This window comes from Pygocentrus nattereri, chromosome 8, assembly GCF_015220715.1.
Source record: "Pygocentrus nattereri isolate fPygNat1 chromosome 8, fPygNat1.pri, whole genome shotgun sequence".
NCBI lineage: Eukaryota > Metazoa > Chordata > Actinopteri > Characiformes > Serrasalmidae > Pygocentrus > Pygocentrus nattereri.
In genome coordinates this window covers 43586700-43607700 of record NC_051218.1, presented here as the reverse complement: position 1 = coordinate 43607700, position 21001 = coordinate 43586700, and the positions used below count along the sequence as shown (strand labels likewise).

General features: G+C 40.1%; 1 protein-coding gene across 3 annotated transcripts in view; it reads left to right on the top strand.

Moving 5' to 3' along the window:
- Positions 1 to 21001, top strand: part of mgat4b (alpha-1,3-mannosyl-glycoprotein 4-beta-N-acetylglucosaminyltransferase B) — a 216097-nt gene that overhangs the window by 141307 nt on the left and 53789 nt on the right. For all 3 annotated transcript variants that reach the window (XM_037540557.1, XM_037540558.1, XM_037540559.1), the window contains 3 exons: positions 1776 to 1822; positions 6339 to 6452; positions 17708 to 17783. In XM_037540557.1, the coding sequence (XP_037396454.1) occupies positions 1776 to 1822; positions 6339 to 6452; positions 17708 to 17783 (237 nt within the window). The remainder of the gene's footprint in view (positions 1 to 1775; positions 1823 to 6338; positions 6453 to 17707; positions 17784 to 21001) is intronic.

The following is a 21001-nucleotide window of genomic DNA, read 5'->3' as shown; positions in this document are numbered from 1 at the left end:
AATGAGCTTTTCTCTTTCTCCCTCTCTGTCGTGACAGACCTGCGTCAGGGGAACGCCGCCGTTTCAGTTTTGTGACAAAACCGTTATTCGTAACGAATGAGCTGCGTATTTTTTGTCCCCTCCTGTGACAAATCCCCCTCTCTCTCTCTCTGTCTTAATATCTTTCTATTTTCTCTGAATCTCTCTCCGTAAAAAAGACGGATTTGGTCAAAATGACTCCAGGTGTTTCCTGTCCTTCCTCTGATCTCTTTCTGCCGCCTCTGGACTTTCTCTGGCCAGCCTAGAAAACAATGACTTATTCAATCAGAGCGCTTCTGGGAAAGGCCGATGATGTGATGCAGCCGGTGGGTCACGGTCGGCTTTGGTCGGCCAGGATTTTGCGCAGCCTTCGTGGTCCTCTTTGTGAATCCTGTGTTTGAGTGTGTGTGTGTGTGTGTGTGTGTGTTACCTCGCCTTTTCAGACACAGTGAGTGTTATCACAGACTAAAGCAGAGGTGGACTGATCAGGTTTTGTGAGAGTGATTGATTTCTGATTTTCAGTGAGGGGATCAGCCGATACTGGGACTCTAAAGCCTGTTTCACACATACTGCCGCAGTGGGGCGTGAGCGACACGGATCGGCTTGATTTTCATTTCGGCGCTCATGTTAACAGGCCAGCGCTTTCACACAGGCTGCACAAGCAGAGCGGCAGAGCATCCCAGACAGTTAGATGAGGAGCTGCTAAATACACAAAATAAGCCATAAAAATCAATGAAAATGAAACAGCAAAAAAACGAAAATGAAAATGATTTTTTTCCCTACATTTTTTCTCCCAGGTTTAGTCATATCCAGGTCCACCCACTAGGTAGGAATCTCCCAGTCACACGATAGTACCAGCACTAGGAGGACAAAGGCTAGCACACACTTCCCCCAAGACCTTTGAAGGGCCACCATTTCAAACTGCCCTTAACGCATCGTCTTTAGACAGCTGGACACACTCTGAGGTGACCACCGACCACCGTGTACCGTCAGCTAATAGACGTCTGAACTAAGTGTGTGGTGCTGTAATAGGTGCCATCATAGCAACAAGTCACTTCACGAAATTTCTTCCCTCCCAGATATTCTGGAAGCGTTTAGTGGCCACAGCGATTCAGCCGCGACGTGTCACACCACATAAATTTACAGAGCGGGTCGCTGAGTGCTGAGGAGCGTAGTGCAGAGACACAGCTGGGTGATTTTGCTGTGGAAGAACTTGACTGACCCTCTCAGATCCCTGACCTTACCTCATCAAACACCTTTGGGATGAACTAGAACGGAGATTGCAAGCTGGGCCCTCTCATCCAGCATCAGTGTCTGACCTCACAAATGCTCTTCTGGATGAACAGGCAGAAATTCCCACAGACATTCTCCAAAATCTTATAGAAGCTTCCCAGAAGAGTGGAAGCTGTTAGAGCTGCAAAGGGGGACCAGCTCCATATTAATGCCAGTGGATTCAGAATGGGATTCAGAAAGCTTCTGTAGGTGTGATGTGTAGGTGTCCCTATACTTTTGTCCTTATAATGTATCTCTGGATCGATCAGATCTTTGCAACAGAATCTGCCAATTCCATATTGATCCTTTCGGGTGAAAGAATTGGGTATAGTAATGATTCAGTTTGACTTGAAGAGGGAAACTGGTCTCTAAATTGGGCCGAGTTTATGTTGTTTGCCCTGAAGTATTGTTTTAATTACTAGACAAAATGTGCTGTTTCAGCTGGACACAGACTGCGCTCTCATTGTGCTTCCTTTGTTTTGTAGACAGACCAGCAGTACGCCAACAGTGTGGCTGACAACCTCAAGCGCCTGTGAGTACACTGTCAATATCATTCCCACCATGGAGCTGTGTTTAACACTACCACTTAAAGGTTTGACACATCTGCTCATAAAAGGGTTTTCTCTTTATTGGTGCGACTTTCATCTTTGGAATAATAGTGAAGACGTCAAAACTGAGGAATGAATACAGTCGGAAATATTGACCTATTGCCACGTGGAGCTGTTTAGATCCACTCAACCTCACAACACAGCTAATTAGCTCAAACTCATTAAGGACAGATGTTTTGGTGATTAACAGTTAACGAGATGGGCAATAATATCATTAGCATGACCTGGACGCTTGGTGGGATTATGGTGAAACTGCTCATGGGTAAAAATGGGAAGAAAAACGGGGCTAAAAATGACTGGTTTTAACATATTAATGCAAGAAATTATTAATACCACTATTTTTTAACAGTGTTAATGCATTTTCCATTGACCCGTCGAACCATCCATAGTTCCTCTTTGAAGCCCAGGGAGCCCAACAAGCGGAAAACTGACTAAAGTAATAACAAAGTGAAAAGCTACTGTGCTGTTGAAGGAATACATACAGTATGACGGCGAGAGAGCTGTAAATATGATATGTGTGAAACTTTTAGGCACCTGTGCAAATGTAAAGAGCCGTTTATCTGGTCAGTAAGTGTTTACTTGCTCAGAAAAACACTAATTTTAGAATAAATACATGACATTAATACAATAAGTAGTGCTTTTGTATGTGACGTTGAGTGCATATTTATATTATATAGATTTCTGCAGTTATCTGATTGTTTACGTGGTCATGTAAACAGCACACTCTGATTTCTTAGATCGGCGTAAGTTTAGGGATCCAGTTAAGAAATCTGATAAAGAGAGCTGGGTTTTAGTTCAGTGATCAGATTTGTCATTGTAAACTGTGAGTTCTCAGTCAGATGTGGGAAAACAGATGTGGTAATGGTGAAATTTAGAATTTAAAGATGTTTCATGCTCTAGATTTCACGTACAAAATGCATTTACATTTACCACATTTGGCAGACGCTCTGATCCAGAGCGACTTACAGTTTGATCATTTTACACAGGGAGGCCAAGGCGGTGTTAGGAGTCTTGCCCAGGGACTCTTATTGGTATAGTGTAGGGTGCTTACCCAGGTGGGGATTGAACCCCAGTCTACAGTGTAGAAGGCAGAGGTGTTACCCACTACACTAACCAACCACATGGGGCAAATGTTCAAAAAAACGAAAAAAAGCTGCAGCATGAAATGTTTACTTCACGTCGTCTTCTGTGAGAAATCTGACTCCTGCCTGTCTCATGAAGATCCAGGAGTTTCCCCGTTATCTGATTACTCAAGGACGTATAAATGCCGACAAAATCAGATTTTCTGCAGTTATCGGATTATTAACTGCATGTAAACAGATTCATTTAAACATTTACAAACTTCCCCTGGAGGAAGCCAGTATTATATGAGGCATACAACATAAACCTACAGCCAGACCTTGTTATTAAAAATAGCTCACAAGGTAACAATTATTATTTATTTTAAAAAAGGAAAGAAATTTGTGTTACTTTTTAATGTATTAATGTAAATGTATTATAATGATATAAGGTGAGTTTATAAGTAAAACTATATAATAAATAATAATAATATACTAATAAAAATAATAATATGTTTAGATGCCTAGAACTTTACTGTACACCATGCATACACTAATTGGGTAGTAAATGCAGCCTCTGTTGCTCTTACTGGATGTGGGCGATTAAAAAATGGAAACTTCACATCCCATGGAAAGCATGTGATGTTCCTGTTATTCAGTAGAAAATTTGAATGAAATCAAATTTCTTGAGTTGATTCAAAACGCAAGTCTTCTTAATCTTTAAAATTCTGCATCTCATTGTGGTAAAAATAAATAAATAAATAAAACTTACGGATTCAAACTCACAACCTCCTGTGGGGTGACGGCTTACTTCACTGCACCCCTCAGGAACACGTGAAGCAACTCAGAATTTGTTGTTTTAACTGTAAAGAGTGGTACAATTTAATGTGGTGCAGCTGTCTAATAATTCATCCCAACATCAGGAGGTTGTGAGTTTGAATCCCAGCAACATCACAGCTGTCCATAACCAGAAGGCCCAGAGGAAAATATGCCAGCTGGGACTGTGTGATAGAAGGAGCGCCAGCTGGTGGGGAGACAGAGTGAAAAACACATTCCGTTTTTTGTTTATCTAACTGAGATTCAGACCTAGAAACAGTAGCTGGGAGAATTTTTGACTCGACCAAGAAGTTTGAGCTGTGTGTCCTCAAGTTGAGTCAACTCAAGAAAAGCCATGTAATCAGTTACATCTTTTTAAACTGAGCTGAAATCTCATTTTCAGTGTTATTAATGTTCAAAAGTTTACTTTCACTGTTTTCAGTCAAATGTAAACTGATTCTGTTATGATGTTACTGCTCCACAGCTTCACAGAGTTCAACTAATTAGTATGAAGATGTGAAAAGGAAATGTTAGATGTGTCCGCAACAGTGAGCAGAGCTGCAGATGTTACTGTAAAGATAAATCAGCATAACGCTGATGTTGAAATGAGTGTTTGTGTTTAAGAAACAGATATTTCTGTATAAACCTTTATGTTTTTAAAATGATATAAAACATGCTTTTAATCAATTGTGTCCAAACCTTTGACTGGTAGTGAGTGAGTGAGTGAGTGAGTGAGTGAGTGAGTGAGTGAGTGAGTGTAAGCCTAAAATGCAGTTTGTACACACACACACACACACACACACACACACACACACTATTGCACTGTTTATTGTCTGTTATGTGTCACTCCTCTGTACGGTCTGTTACTGTTTAATTACTGTTCTTGTGTCGTTTTAACACTGTAACCCAACTGTTTTATTTCTGTTCTAAGTGGAGATGACAGACACACACACACACACACACACACACACACACACACACACACACACACACACACACACACACACACACACATATAAAACAAAGTCCATGTGGCTTAAAACTTTCCTTCTGTGCCTTTATGGTGCGTGAGTGCAGGAAAACAGCACACTAAAGAGAGACAGAAGGGGAAAGTGCTGCTCCTCTGAGTGCTGAGACACTCCCCTTCACTCTCCTCCTGACTTCACAGCCCAGGGCTCTGTCTGTGTGAGTGTGTTTGTGTGTGTGTGTGTGTTGGTTTCTCACACTGTTTTCAGCATATTTGTACACTTATGTGTTCTGTTTCTTCCAGATGTGAGTACTACATCTCAACATCTGTTACAAACACATGCACATGCGCCCATTCTCTCTCTCTCTCTCTCTCTCTCTCTCTCTCTCTCTCTCTCTCTCTCTCTCTCTCTCACACTCACACACACACACACACACACACACACACACACACACACACTCAGAGAATAATCAGGCTCTTTCTGTTTATGTTAAAGTAAATGGCTGTATATCAGTTCATTCCTTGGTAAACAAATATGTGACACCTTTCTGACTTTGTTATTACTGTGTGTGGAATTTTGTGTGTGTGTGTGTGTGTGTGTGTGTGTGTGTGTGTGTGTGTGTGTGTGTGTGTGTTTACTGCTCACTCATGGTGTGTGTGTGTGAGAGTAGGAAAATGCTCTGTCACTTCTAGTTCAATAGATGCGCCTGTTACCCTGGCAACCAAGCTTCCCCACAGGTTCCTGAAAACAGTATCTCTCTCTCTCTCTCTCTCTCTCTCTCTCTCTCTCTCTCTCTCTCTCTCTCTCTCTCTCTCTGCCCCTGTCTCTCCCTTTTCTGTCTTTCTGTCTCTCCATCTCTGTCTCTCTCTCTGTGTGTGAAACACTAGTCGCCTGTTTTCCATGTCTGTCCCTTCACACTGATTTTCTTTGTGTCATCTTTGTCTCTTTCTTTTCCTTTTGTCTATCTCTTGTTTTTTTTCTTTTCTTTTCTTTCTCTCTTTTTCTTTTTCTCCCATTTTATATCTCTGTCTCCTTTTCTCTTCTCCCTCTCTGTCCATCTCTCCCCTATCTCTCTCTCTCTCTCTCTCTCTCTCTCTCTCTCTCTCTCTCTCATTATTGACTCTTTTTTGAGTTTGCTCTCTGAGAATTGTGATAATGGTCAATTGTATAATTTATACAGTCTTTAATGTATAATCTGTCCCTTTCTCTCTTTTCTGTGTCTGTCTCCATCTGTCTATTCTCCCTGTGAAACGCTTGATTGCTTCTTCTTTGCTGTTCTGGTTCATGCACTCCTTTATCATTTTCTCTCTATTTTCAGCTTTCTTTCAGTTTCCCATGTTTCCTGTCGTACCGATTCTCTTTGTCTCCTCTTTCTCTCTTTCCTTTCCTTTTGCCTGTCTCTCTCCTTCTCTCCCTGTCTCTTTCTTGCTCTCTTGTTTTCTTTTTTCTCAGTTTTCTCTCTCTCTCTCGCATTGACATTTGCTCTCTGAAAATTGTGATAATGGTTAATTGTATAATTTATATAATCTTTAATCCTTAGTCTCTCTCTCTCTCTCTCTCTCTCTCTCTCTCTCTCTCTCTCTCTCTCTCTCTCTCAGATTTCCGGGGGAGATTCAGTCAGGTTTGTTGGAGATTATCTCTCCGTCAGTCCATTTCTACCCGGACTTCTCCAACCTCAAGGAGTCGTTCGGTGACCCCAAAGAACGTGTCAGGTAATGAAACCAGTACCTGCTGGACTGTGTGTGTGTGTGTGTGTTCAGGGTCTCTGGACTTTGTCCTTGGCCGGCGCTCTGACATCAGCATGCGTTATCTCCTCTCTCTTTGATTTAATACGCTATTGCATACTTGGCCACATTAGGAAGCCTCAGTCGGTGAAACACACACACACACACACACACACACACACACACACACACACACACACACACACACACACACACACAACAAAGCAGACTTACAGAATTATTATATTTACAATTGAAATCCAATTATGTAATTGCATATTTAGTTACTGCTACAGCTGCAGTGCTGTGCGAACATCAGAAACAATTCATTTGTTTAATTTCTAGTCCAAACAGGCATTATGTACAAATTATTAATATTTCAGGAGATATTTGAGTGCTGTATCAGGCCTGGTCTACACCAATACTGCCCCCATCAGATAAACAGCACCCAAAGCTTTCGTCTCTGAGAGAGAGGAGAAAATCAAGCTGCTTCAGACCTGAAAACATCCACAGGTGTTTCTGTCCAAAAATATAATAATCCTCCTTAAAATAAAGCTCTGCTGCTCGTTCAACACAGTTTAACACTAAGTGGCTTTAAACCCTGGAGTTAATGTAGAACTGCTTACTGACCCTTTAACCATGAAGGTTGGTGCGCAGATTACTGGTCACCATAGCAATAGCAACAATCTTGCCTAGCTAGTAGCTAACGAAAAGGCAAAGAGAAAGATTTAAGACAAACATCAAGACAACATTTAGAGACGAATGGACTGATTAGTGTTTATAGTCATTCCAGCTGGTTCCCTTATACGTTTAATCTGCAATGAGAAACTGAAAAGACTAAAAAGTCTGAAAGACTAAAAAGGCTGAAGTCGCTTCTCATTCGCCAGCTTCTTGTGCGAATTTTCCCGTTCCACCTTAAGTGGTACAGTGGTTCTGGCACCTCAGGCTGCATTTAAGGTGGAACGGAAAATTAAAACAAGAAGCTGGCGAATGAGAAGCGACTTCAGGGTCATAAAAGTTGAACGCTAAGAGACATTTTACAAGAAGCTATTCCACTTTTGAGGAAAAGTTTCCTGCCAAGAAAAGCAGCTGTAGCTGAGCTAAAGCTTAAAGCAGAACGAAGTGAGTCTGTATTTTTGATTATATCATCATTTTTTGCCTATACTAGTACATGAGCACATACTGAGACACATTTACTGCCAAGATGGTAAAATGGATATAAAATGTCGTGGCTCTCAATGTGGTTTGATTTCAGGACACAGTGGCTCTTCATCATATTTGGGTTGTGACCCCTGCCTTAGATGTATAGAAGCCATAATAAAGGCAATGGGTGGATGCAGTAAACACTGAAAAACATGATATTATTTATTGATATTGAGGCTTCTGTGTAATTTTCTGTTAAATATATGTTTTCTGATACTGGTCCCTGACTTCTATACAGTACTTATGGGACGTATGTATGACTTTATGTATTGAAATTGTGTGATTGTGAGGAGAAAGGCTCCCTGAGGGTTGAGCTGCTCGTGTTTTTTTTCATGAACACACCCAAAAGCAGGCAGCATCCCTACACTGCCACAGCTGTTTAACTTCCCTGCCTCACACACACATATAGAAACACACTTAGTCTTACATCATGCGTGTAACGCTGGGGAGCGATGATGAGGCGGACGCATACGCTGAGATGTGTGAGCGAGATTTATTAAGGGCAAATCCATAGTCATGGTCAAAACAGTCCAGGGTCATAGAGCCAACATGGATGCAATGGGGAACAGACATGACAAAAGAAACACAGGATAAACAAACAACGGAGGTCGGAATAAACAAACACTTCAAACACTTCAAACACTACTAAACAATACACAGACCAGCAACCGAACATTGGAAAACACAGGGCTTCAATACAACAGAGATGACGAGGGACAACAAGACACAGGTGGCAAACACAGGTGGTTACAATCAAGGGTGGAGTCTAGAAACAAGGGGGCAGGACAGGGAAGAATCAAAACAAAAAGCACATGGACAAGTAAACAAAAGCACATGGAGGACTGAAACCAAAACTAAAATGCATGGATGACTGGGAGGGGTCAGTCGTGACACTGAGAAAATAATTTTCTGCCGTTATTGGATTATAAGTGCATGTAAACACACTCAGTGTCATTGTACCTAGTAGGAAGTTTTTGACATATAGAGGCTTTTAAAAGTGAGAGCAGTCTCAACAACAATTTCCAAGTCCACTTAACCCCAAGATCGAGTCAAGCCTGAGTCAGAATCATGTTAAGAGACCAAATTAAGACTTTTAAGATAAGATTACAGATAAATACAACACTGGTAGCTTTTTTTCTAGATTTAATAAAGTAAATAAATTGCTAAACTTACTAAACTAGTTAGCTCGTTTGCTCTAACGAGGCTCCAGTATTAGCCTTTTTAATCCAGGGTAGAGCTACAGCCTGTGGTTGAAAACAAGCTGGCCTTGTCTTACATTATCACAGCTTTCCTGCTTCGTTTACCTCAGTTTTACACATCCTTTACAGTCTTGAACATCAGAAAAGTGGAGTTAGCTCTGCGGCAGTAAACCTGACATGACATGACAGATGCCGGCTGTGCACGGACTGCAGTTCCCATGAGTTTGTGCTCAGGGATGTAAACGTGATGGAAAATAAGGATTTAAACCGAAGATCTTCTCTGTTTAAGCCATAGTTGTTTTAAAGAAATGCACTGTATGGACGAAATTATTGGGAAACCATCCTTAATCATTGAATACAAGTGGTTTTATCAAGTCCCATTGCCACAGGTGTATAAAATCAAGCACCTAATCATGCAGAGCAGACCAGACCATACCTAACCATACAGTTTCTGTGGCCGATCACCTGCATGCAAGCCTTGCATCACCAAGCACAGTAGCAAGCATAGGATGGAGTGCTGTAAAACACTATCACTGGACGCTGCAGCAGTGGACTATTCTGTGGAGTGACTAATCACGATTCTCCATCTTTCAGTCTGGTGGACGAGTCTGGGTTTGGCGAATGCCAGGAGAACATTACCTGCCTGACTGCACTGTGCCAGCTGTAAAGTTTGGTGGAGGAGGCATAATGCTATAGGGTTGTTTTCAGGGGTTGGCCTAGAACCCTTAGTTCCAGTGAAGGGAAATCTTAATGCTTCAGCACCAAGACATTTTGGACAGTTGTTCAGCTCCAACTTTGTGTGAACAGTTTGGGGAAGAACCTTTTCCGTTTCCGCATGACTGACTGAGCCCCAAAGCACAAAGCAGCTCCATAAAGGCATGACTGGGTGAGTTTGGTGTGGAAGAACTTGACTGGCCTTCACAGAGCCCTGACCTCAACCCCACCAAACACCTGGGGATGAACTAGAACAGAGATCGTGAGCCAGGCCCTCTCGTCCAACATCAGTGACCTCACAAATGCTCTTCTGGATGAATGGACAAAAATTCCCACAGACAAACTCCAACAACTTGTAGAGAGCTGCCCAGAAGAGTGGAAGCTGTTACAGCTGCAAAGAGGGACCATCTCCATATTAATGCCTAAAGGTTTAGAGTGGGATTCATAAAAACTCCTGTAGGTGTCTCCATACTTTGTGTCCGTGTAGTGTATTTCAGTTTAATTTAACAACCTAAAGAATCAGAACACACTGTTAAAAAGCAAAGTTTGGATGTTTTTAGAGCAAATTAATTATTGGAGAGGACACAACCCCCCCCACCCACACCCACACCCCCACCCCTTCCACCTTAAATATATGCCTATGCTCCAGTAGCTACAATAACTCGCAATACTGTTACATTTGATACTTGAGTAGCAAGTGCTTTTGTACTTTGACTCAAATTAAAAAAAAATTTTTTTCAGAATTTCTATTTTTAGTCATATTATATTTTACAAAGGATGGCTGTACCTTTAAGTACAGGATTTGTGTGCTCTGTCTACGAATGGTGTGTAATATCCACCCATGCCTTTTTAAAAATCTGATATAATTACCTGAATAGACCATATTTTAATATTCAGTGACATTTAAGCACATGTTTGCAAATTCAAAGCACTGTTTAAATCTCTTATGAGCTTCTGGTATCTAAACGCACAGTAGAAGGTGTGTGTGTGTGTGTGTGTGTGTGTGTGTGTGTGTGTTGCTTTGGAGACAGGAAACCACAGGGATAGAATGACACATCTAATCAAGTTATTATTGTGAATATAAAGCACAGACATTCACTTTATTAGTCCAGTCATTTTGCTGTCAGCCAAAGACTAATGTGTCCTTTTCCGACTCTCTCTCTTTATTTTGGTGTTTTAAACAAACAGTCGAAGTTACAGAGATTGATAGAAGTGAAATATTTAAATTTAACTCTGTTTGTTTCTCTTGTCGAAACAAAGCCTTGCTTTATTGCGCCAGGCTGACGAGTCCAGCCAAGAGAGCACTGATGAACAAATCAGTCCTATGCTGGCTAGGCAGACCAATCAATCACCCGTCAAGCAGACAGATGAATCAATAGCGAATCAGGCAAGACGGGCAGAAATCCATTTTGGATGAGCACAGGCTTTTTTTCTTTTCTTTTTTACTTCCAGCCTTTGCTTTTTCTCTTTCTCAGTTGTAGTTGCTGTTTTTCGCTGCGCTCGTTATCTGCAGTTTTCCATATTGATGATATCAGCACTTTTGGAGCAATCAGGAAAGTTGAAGCGGTTGAGCTTTATTTGGATTGTTTTGATTGGGCGTGATCTCCCTGACAGGCTTGTTCCTGCTGTTACTTCACATTAATGGCTAGTCCAGTTAGGGTGACCATTAGGTTTAGTTGGATTACTGTGAAGCTTGGAAACTCCTCAGTTGTTTTCAAATCAAAGTTTCAAAGTAAATCAGCACAGTTTAAATCAGCACAGTATATTAGCACTGTGTTAATTAGACCAGTTTAAATCAGCACAGTATATAAGCACAGGGTAAATTAGACCAGTTTAAATCAGCACAGTGTAAATTGGACCAGTTTAAATCAGCACAGTGTAAATTGGACCAGTTTAAATCAGCACAGTGTAAATTGGACCAGTTTAAATCAACACAGTATATAAGCACAGTATAAATTAGACCAGTTTAAATCAGCACAGTGTAAATTGGACCAGTTTAAATCAGCACATTGTAAATTGGACCAGTTTAAATCAGCACAGTGTAAATTGGACCAGTTTAAATCAACACAGTATATAAGCACAGTATAAATTAGACCAGTTTAAATCAGCACAGTGTAAATTGGACCAGTTTAAATCAACACACTATATAAGCACAGTATAAATTAGACCAGTTTAAATCAGCACAGTGTAAATTGGACCAGTTTAAATCAACACAGTATATAAGCACAGTATAAATTAGACCAGTTTAAATCAGCACAATGTAAATTGGACCAGTGTAAATTAGACCAGTTTGAGTTAGACCTGTTTAAATCAGTGTATAAACACAGTGTAAATTGGACCAGTTTAAATCAGCACAGTGCAAATTAGACCAGCGTAAATCAGCACTGTATATAAGGACAATGTTAATTAGACCAGTTTGAGTTAGACCTGTTTAAACCATCACAGTGTATAAACGCAGTGTAAATTAGACTAGTTTAAATCAGCACAGTGTAAATCTGGGTAGTATATATCAGCACATTGTATCTGCGCAGTATAAATCAACATTTTGTCAACACAGCATTAATCTGCACAGTATATCAGCTCAGTGTAAATCAAAGCAGTGTCCTTTAGCCCAGTAAAGCACTAGTGTAGTACCCTTGTCTGTGAGTGTACATAGCACTGCTTCACTGTGGAGAACTCTGCTGCTCTCGCCTGGATCTTGCAGTGATAAAACAAGTTCGTATGAGTTTGTGAGGGTAGGTGTATGTGTGAAAGAGTGGATGAGAGGGTGTGTGTGTGTGTGTGTGTGTGTGTGTGTGTGTGTGTGTGAGACTGAATGAATGAGAGACACAGACTGTGTGTAGTAGCGAGAGAGTGATGACACAGTGTCTACAGAGATTAAACGCAGCGCTCCACACTTCAGTAAATCAGAGCTGGATCAATGGTGCGAGGGGCCGTGTCTTACTCACACCCACCTCAGCCTGCACCATCAGTCCACCATACAGAGAGATGGAGAACGAGCGAGAAGCTTGCAGAGAAAAGGAGGGAAAGATGGAACAAGGGAGGGAGAGATGGCGGAACAGGGAAGGCGATGTATATTGATCATCACTGCAGGCTGTATGAAAGAGTTGGTTGGCTCTCACTAGCAGCACGGCGGGAAACACACTGCTTTATTTTTATTTATAAAACACTGTCCGGCCACATGCCAGCGTATATATTACTGCAGTGGTGTCTATAGTATATTATATAGTAATTTTATAGTAATTATCAGACTCACATGCCAGGTAACGAGAGTTTTTACAGAACTGGGAAAGTCTGCCTTTAGTTACAGAGCACCAGTGAGCATATTCATATTCATATTCATATTCTTATTTTAATTTTGATTATTTTATCAGTAAAATGAATAAAAACGACTGATAGTTTTCTTTTGATCTCATACCTCTCTTGTTTTATTTATCTTCTTTTGATTTTATTAGCTTTAACATTTGAGTTGTTTTATATTTTCTACAGTTTTTTATGTATTTTATTATTAATGTTTCAGTTTTTATACTAACCTGATTGGAGTTGTTTTTATTATTAAATTCACGTTTACTATTAATGTTCTTACACGTCATTGATCCCTTTTCCCTGTAACAACTCGGCAACATTGTAAATTAGGGTCACCCTCAAGGTTAAATGAAGGTTGATTGATGTTTGGAATCACTGTTTTAAGTAGTGCAAAGTCAATGTAACTACAGAAAAACAAATAAAATGATTATAGAATATGATAATAGTTTATAGGTTTAAAAAAAATATGAACTTGTTTATATACATGATGTGTGTGTGTGTGTGTGTTCTTGTACTACTATACTTGTGAGGACCCTGTGTCCTCGCTATGATAGGACTGCTTGAAATTTTTGCTCCAGTAAGGATATTTTGCTAGTCCTCACTTGAGCATGTGTTGTTTTCAATACAATTACTTTTTTATCTGAAAACTAATAAGAGAAAACAGCCTTTTGGATACTGAGATTAAGGTTAGGGTTAGGTTTAGGTGTAGTGTTATGTAGCTACAGTAACACAAAAATCAATAGAAGCCTATGGACGTCCTCATATGTATAGCAAGACAAGTGTGTGTGTGTGTGTGTGTGTGTGATTGTGATTGTGATTGATGCACTCCCTGGAGGGCATGTCTTACTATAAGTGTTTGATTGCTTGTGAATGTGTGCAGATGTGAAGACTCTGCTGTCTAATTAACTCAGCCTCTTGCTTAAGGGCATGTCTGACAATAAATGGGCCGCTTTCACAATAGTGTGTGTGTAAATGTGTGTGTGTGTGTTTGGCAAAGTATACTACACATATATATATGTGTGTGTGTGTGTGTGTGTGCATACACACAGTGCAGATCTTCATTTAAGTTGTAACAGTAGATCAAGAGAACCCAATAAAACAAATAATGCAAGTAAATATATTGTTTTTATTAATTTATTGAACAAATTGATCTGGCATTAAATGTCTCTGTTGGCAAAAGTATGTGAGCCTCTTCTTTCTATGCCTGTTGTGGCTCCTGTAAATGGTGACAAGCCCTGGACATTGATTTGGACAAATCTTGGCCCATTACTCCTTTCAGAACAGCTTCAGCTGCGTTATGTTGCTGAATAAACATGTAGCTGGCATTTATATAGTTATTATATTAAAGCTAGCAGGCAATTAGTTTTATATTAGTCACAGAAATTTGAATGTTTCTGCATTATTTTAACAGAACTGATGAAGAGGCTAGCAACTCACAGGAGAGTAAGTGTAAGCAGCAGTGGTAGCAAAACCAGAAAGGTGTTACCGTAACGACTGGCCTGGTGGTCTTTCTTGTGTGAAGGCATGTCTGAGGTCCTGCCAGAACATTTCTACTAGATTAAGGTCTGGACTAATGCCCAAAAACCTTAATACTGCCACCGCCATGTTTTGCAGTTGGGATGAGGTACTTATGCTGGAATGCAGTGCATATATATATATATATATATATATATATATATATATATATATATATATATATATATACACACACACACACACACCCCCCTTCTAAGCCGTTTCTCCTTCTGGGTCGCAGTGGGTGCTGGAGCATATCGCAGCTGTCATTGGGCAAAAGGCAGGATACACCCTGGACAGGCCACCAGTCCATCGCAGGGCAGACATACACATTCACACCTAGGGTCAATTAAGCATGTCCAAATGGCCTGACTGCATGTCTTTGGACTGTGGGAGGAAACCCATGCAGACACAGAGAGAACATGCAAACTCCACACAGAAAGGACCCTGGTCACCCGGGCGGGGACTTGAACCCAGGCCCTCTGTACTGTGAGGTGACAGCGCTACCCACCACGCCACCTATGTATGTGTGTATGTATGTATATATTTAGCCACTGTAAGAGAGACCTGCAGATCCTTGGACGTTACTCTGGAGCTCTTTGAATATGACAGGCTGTACTCGTGAAGTCATTGTTGGATGACCACTCCAGTGAAGGGTTATAATGGTATTTAATTTCCTCTCTTTGTGTGTTATCTACTTGACAGTGGATCAGTGAAGTGCGAACTCTTAAGAAATTGTTTTGGAACCTCTTCCAGCCTGATGAGCATTGACAGATGTTTTTCAGAGGTCCTTAGAAATCTCGCTTGACAGAGACATGGCGTGGACTAACAGATGTGTGTGATAAAGACCGGACTTTGATGGTGGAGGCTCAGTTTGATGTTTTTTAAATGGGGTACGGGATACAGTCAGCCACACTTCAATTGATCCATTCAGTTGTTTGAACCTCTTGACCCCAATTATCCCCTATACCGAACTGATCATCCAGAGGTTTAGATACTTTTGCCAACAAAGATATTTTATCTTCAGTCACTTTGCTCAATAAGTGTATGCCAGCTATATAATAGCTTGTTTTGTTTTTTTATTAGTGGGTTCTTTTTCTGTATTGTTATGACTTAACCCTCTATTGCATGACGTTGCCTCTAGGCAACAAACCCATGTTCCTCATGTTACACTAACATTTTACATATTTAACGACAATGACAGGGTTAATTAAAAAGGGAAGAGTTTAATTAAGTCAAGAAACAGCGTGTATTTGGTCATACCGTCTCTTAGTGGACACTTTGAAACCTCTTTTTTAGCGTTCATTAAAATTTTTGTTATGAGAATTTGCCGAAGTATGTTTGTTGCCTAGAAGCAACATTGTAGGACAGTGGAATGGATTTAGCCAGTCATGAGCCAGAACTAACCATTTCAGGGAACACAGCTCTGTTTTGTTTGTTCCCATTGCTGTAAGATGTGGCCTCAGGGCAATGTACTCCAAAGGGACCCCTGCACACATTATTATTTAAAAATGTTTTTGAATTTAATAATCAAGTCAATATCATGCAAGAAAAGTGAATTACCTTTTTTTAAGTGCCCTCATATTTTGTGTAGTAGAGGGTTAAATAAAGATATTATCATATTTTATGTCATGTTTATACAAAAATGCACACTGTGCTAAAAAGTTCAGACTTTCAAGCAGCACTGTGTACACACACACACACACACACACACACACACACACCTTCTAAGCCGCTTCACGGGGGTGCTGGAGCCTGTCCCAGGTGTCATTAGGTCGGAAAGGCAGGAGACGTCCTGGACAGGTCATCTTAATTTCAGTCATAATTAATAATTTATTGTTATATCTGTTATATAAATGTATTCTATATCATCACTGTCCAAAGAAAAAGAAGAACCTCCAAAATAGTAACTTTACAGGAGAAGGCAAAACCTTTCTTACCTTGCAGTGTAAGTTAATGTAAAGACATTACATCCTGCGAGATTTTAGAGCATCTATTGGCCCATTCATCGTGAAATTTGAACACAATGTAAAGGACCGCTGATGTGTTGAAATGTTGCTTGGTTTTCTTTGGACAGTGACGATATATAAATCTATTATAAAAATATATTCTTTTAGATTTACTTCAGTAATTGTCGTTAAACATGTCTTCACTGACTGATATGATGGTCAGTTCTCGGCTCTCACGCTTCATAAACTCAGCGATTTTAAATGACCGGTGTTGTAGCCCTGGAGGTGGGAGTTCTGTATCCTCTGATTTTTGTTATTGTCCTTAGTTCTTTTCTTAAAGAAACCTGTTTTCGGAGCTTGATATTTAAACAGAAACCTTAGTATGAGCATAAATTTCACGTTTTCTGGTATTTTAATCATGATGGTGTTTTATGTGCAGATTCACCAGTTCAGCCTGTGTTGTTGTCAATAGTTAAACAGGGGGTGAGTCATAGTGCGTCCCAGTGGCACTGATGTCCAAGGCTTTCCCTAGAATTGAGAGTCAGTGAGTTTATTGGTGTGTTATTGGCAAACATACCAAATACTGATGAAACCAAATCAGTGAAGGAAATATCAAAATTGGCTGATGTGTTTGTGTGTATGCATATCTGTTCTGTTTTCTGTGTGTGTGTGTGTGTGTGTGTGTGTGTGTGTGTGTATACCTATGCTTATTCTGCTCCAGCCCACTGTGTGACTACTTTATGCAGTAAAGCACAAACTACAGCCCCACTGCCTGCAGCAGAGTCTGCATTGTTCACTTTTCTCCTTTGTCTCCAGTTCTATGCTTCTGTTAAGAATACGACTGATTATGGAACACAAACGAACCATAAACACACAGTAAATACAGAGACACAGACAATAGTAGCATCATTAACTGTGTTTATCTGTGTGTAAGAGCTGCGTGAGTCTTTTTTTAATCTCCTGTGTTTCTTTGTGCGTTTGTTTGTGTATGTTTATGTCTGTGTGTGTGTGATTATATGTTTGTTCCCCCACACACAGTTTTTACTCTTTGTCTGGTGTTGATGTTATTTTTACTCAATGGTCTGGTGGACCCTCTACATTATTGTTTTATTTAGCAGCTGTAGCCAGTCAGCAGCCTGTCCATGTTGTCCACCCTCTCTCTCTCTCACACACACACACACACACACACACACACACACACACACACTAACAGCAGGCCATGTAGGAGGAGAACAGAGTGAAGGACACAGCACCTCCACACTTTTACCCCCCGTGGGTTCAGCCCAGCACCACAGGTGTAATATGTATATGTAACAGCACACGAGGGTCAAAAATGTCTTCTGTGTTGCTCTTGCAGATGGAGAACAAAGCAGAACTTGGACTACTGCTTCTTGATGATGTATGCTCAGTCCAAAGGAACTTACTATGTGCAGGTAAGGAATCGTCTGTATGCTCAAATGACTTGTAAACGTTGGGTTTTGCCACAATATGAGTTGATTTAAATTTGTAAAGCAGCCGTTCAAGATGTTCTGATATTTCAAGCTAGGGGTGGTTCAATATGATGATATCATCTTCACTATGTCACTATAAACTGTCACTTTAAACTATGCCACGATACTCTTTCCTGAGCAAAACAAAGACGAACTGACCAACTACATCGTATGTGTATATGTAGTGAAATTTCTCATTTGCACTTTATAGGAGCAGATGAACTAAATCATTTACTTACGTATGATCTACGTCCAGTTTAGGTTGGAGGGTTTGGCCAGTTTAGAAGGTTATCGACTAAGAACTTTTAATGCAAATGAATGGAGGCCGCAGTTTGTCCTTATTTAGACTAAAATGATTGACTTTTTACCTCAATGATGTTCTATAATAACATGCCTAATTATCAGGTATCAGCCTTGCTAAATTGGTCCATCATAATACAATAAATACAGTAAATTGTAATTAAAAACAAAATGCAATGATGTGCATTTTTACATTATTACAACATTAGACAACATATCAAATGTTGAAACTGAGATTTTATTGTTGTTCTTTTTTTTTGTTTTGTTTTTTTTAATAAATAGATGCCCACTTTGAATTGCCAGCAAACACATTCCAAAATTTGCGATAGGAGCATATTTTCCACCGAGTTTCATCACCCCTTCTTTTTAAAACACGCGTTCGGGAACTGAGGAGACACTGCTGTAGTTTTGACAGTGAAAAATTTTCCTATTCTTGCTTGATAGATGATACCAGCTGCTCAACAGCACAAGGTCTCTTTAGTCATATTTTTTGTTTCTCAGTGCAACAAATAGATGTTTCACTGGGGAACATTTTAGCTCATTTTGAGCATAACTCAAAAATACTGGCCAGTACATGACTAGCAAACACTGCTTTGATCAGTTGTACACACATAAAATCATTATATTGTACTGTTTGAGCAGCTTTCACTACAGTTTAAAACACTGATAGTGTGTCTAGCCCCTTTTCTCCTGTAACAGCACTAAACCTTCCAACTTAAATTCACGTTAAAAGAAAACAAAGATCTTTAATAAATCAAAAATACCAAAAAAAAGCAAGTTATATTTTCAAGTTGAAATTTAGGGCCTAGGGTTTTGGACGGTCACCACCTCTTCATGTAGCTTTTTACTATCTCAGTTAATGCCTTGGGTTAAATAGATTATACAACCCCAATTCCAAAAGTTAGGACGCTGTGTAAAATGTAAGTAAATGTATATAAAAACCAAATGCAATGATTTGCAAATATCGTAAACCCATATTTTATTCACCATAGAACATAGAACACATATCGGATGTTGAATGTGAGACATTTTACCACATCATGGTACTACTAAAAAATAGCTACGACTAACTCACATGACTGGCTGTAAAAAGAGCATTTTAGACAGGCAGAGTCTCTCAGAAGCAAATATGGCTCTGCGAAAAACTGTGTCTAAAAATTGTGGAAATTTCAGAAAGATGTTCAGAAAGATGTTCCTCTTAAAAAACTTAAAATTGCAAAAACTTTGAACATCCCACCATCTACAGGATATAATATCATCAAAAGATTCAGGAAATCTGGAGAAATCCCTTTATGCAAGGTACAAGGCTGATGGTCAATATTGGATGCTCGTGATCTTTGAGCCCCCTTATGGCACGGCATTCAAAACAGGCATGATTCTGTACTGGAAATCACTGCTTGGACTCAGGAGCGTTTCCAGAAATCACTGTCGTAGTGCCTATGGTGTGGGCAGCTTACACATCTGGAAAAGCTCTATCAGTGCTGAACAGTATATAGAGGTTCTAGAACAACATATACTCTCATCCAGACAGCATCTCTTTCAGGGAATGCCTTGCATATTTCAGCAAGACAGTAAACCACATACAGCATCTGTCACAACAGCGTGGCTTTGCAGAAGAAGACTCCAGGTGCTGAACCAGGTGCTGAACCAGGTCTGCAGTCCAGACCTTTCACCAATAGGAATCCTCCTTTAGACAAGAATGGGACAACATTCCTGTCCCAAAACTCCAGCAACTGGTCTCCTCACTTTCCAGACGTTTACAGACTGCTGCTAAAAGAAGAAGGGATGCTATACGGTGGTGGACACAGCCCTGTCCCAACTTTTTTGAGATGCATTGCTGCCATCAAGTTCAAATGAGTTAGTGTTTTTCATGAAATGGTAAAATGTCTCACTTTCAACATCCGATATGTGTTCTATGTTCTGTTGTGAATTCAATACGGGTCTATGAGATTTGCAAATCATTGCCTTCTGTTTTTACTTATATTTATTTATTTACTTATATTTTACACAGCGTCCCAACTTTTTTTAAGAATTGGGGTTGTAACACCTTGTCTATATCTAAGAATAATTAATTGTTTTTATTTTATTTTTTTTACTGAGGGAATGTAGAGTGGTCAATATTTAAATAACCATGTCCATCCCTGATCAGAGGTGAAGTACCATGGCCCCTGTACTTGTCAGTAAAGTGGCTGCAGATACAGCTTACATTATAACCAGTAAAACCATATTAAGTTCAGTTTAAAGGCCCCACATGGGACGAGTGTTTATATGCTGCCTTTGATGACATCTTGCCTACATTACAGTCTCGGGCTCATCTAAGAATAGTTTGACATTTCCTATTGTAGAAGCAGTAAAAAGAGTCGCTGTATGTTAATCCCAGCTGCGGCGTCACTCACACACACACTCAAACACACATGCAGCGACTCACTTATGAGGGCTACAGTAATGACTTCCAGTTTATTTCTAGAGGAAGTCATGGATCTGGAGAGTCAGATGTCAACCGAAGAGGATTAGCAGGACGTTTTTTTTTTTTTTTACCCGTCTTTGCCTTTATGTGAACTTGCTTTGAGCTGCTAGCATAACAGGCGCCTTGTGTCTTCAGCCAGTGATTTGTTGAGCGAGGCCGCTTTTACCGAGAAAGATCTTCAAAGTGAAATCTATTGAAAGAGGACGTAATAAAGCTGGCACCGAGGTTATGTTCTGTGCTCCAGTCTGTCCTAATGCATCGCCTAAAGCAAGCGGTTCTGTCTTTAAAGAGGGAAACCAAGTAAACACACACACACACACACACACACACACACACACGTTAGTCCTTCATACAGGATGTGTATAAATGTGCACACTGTCAACCTCAGACTCAG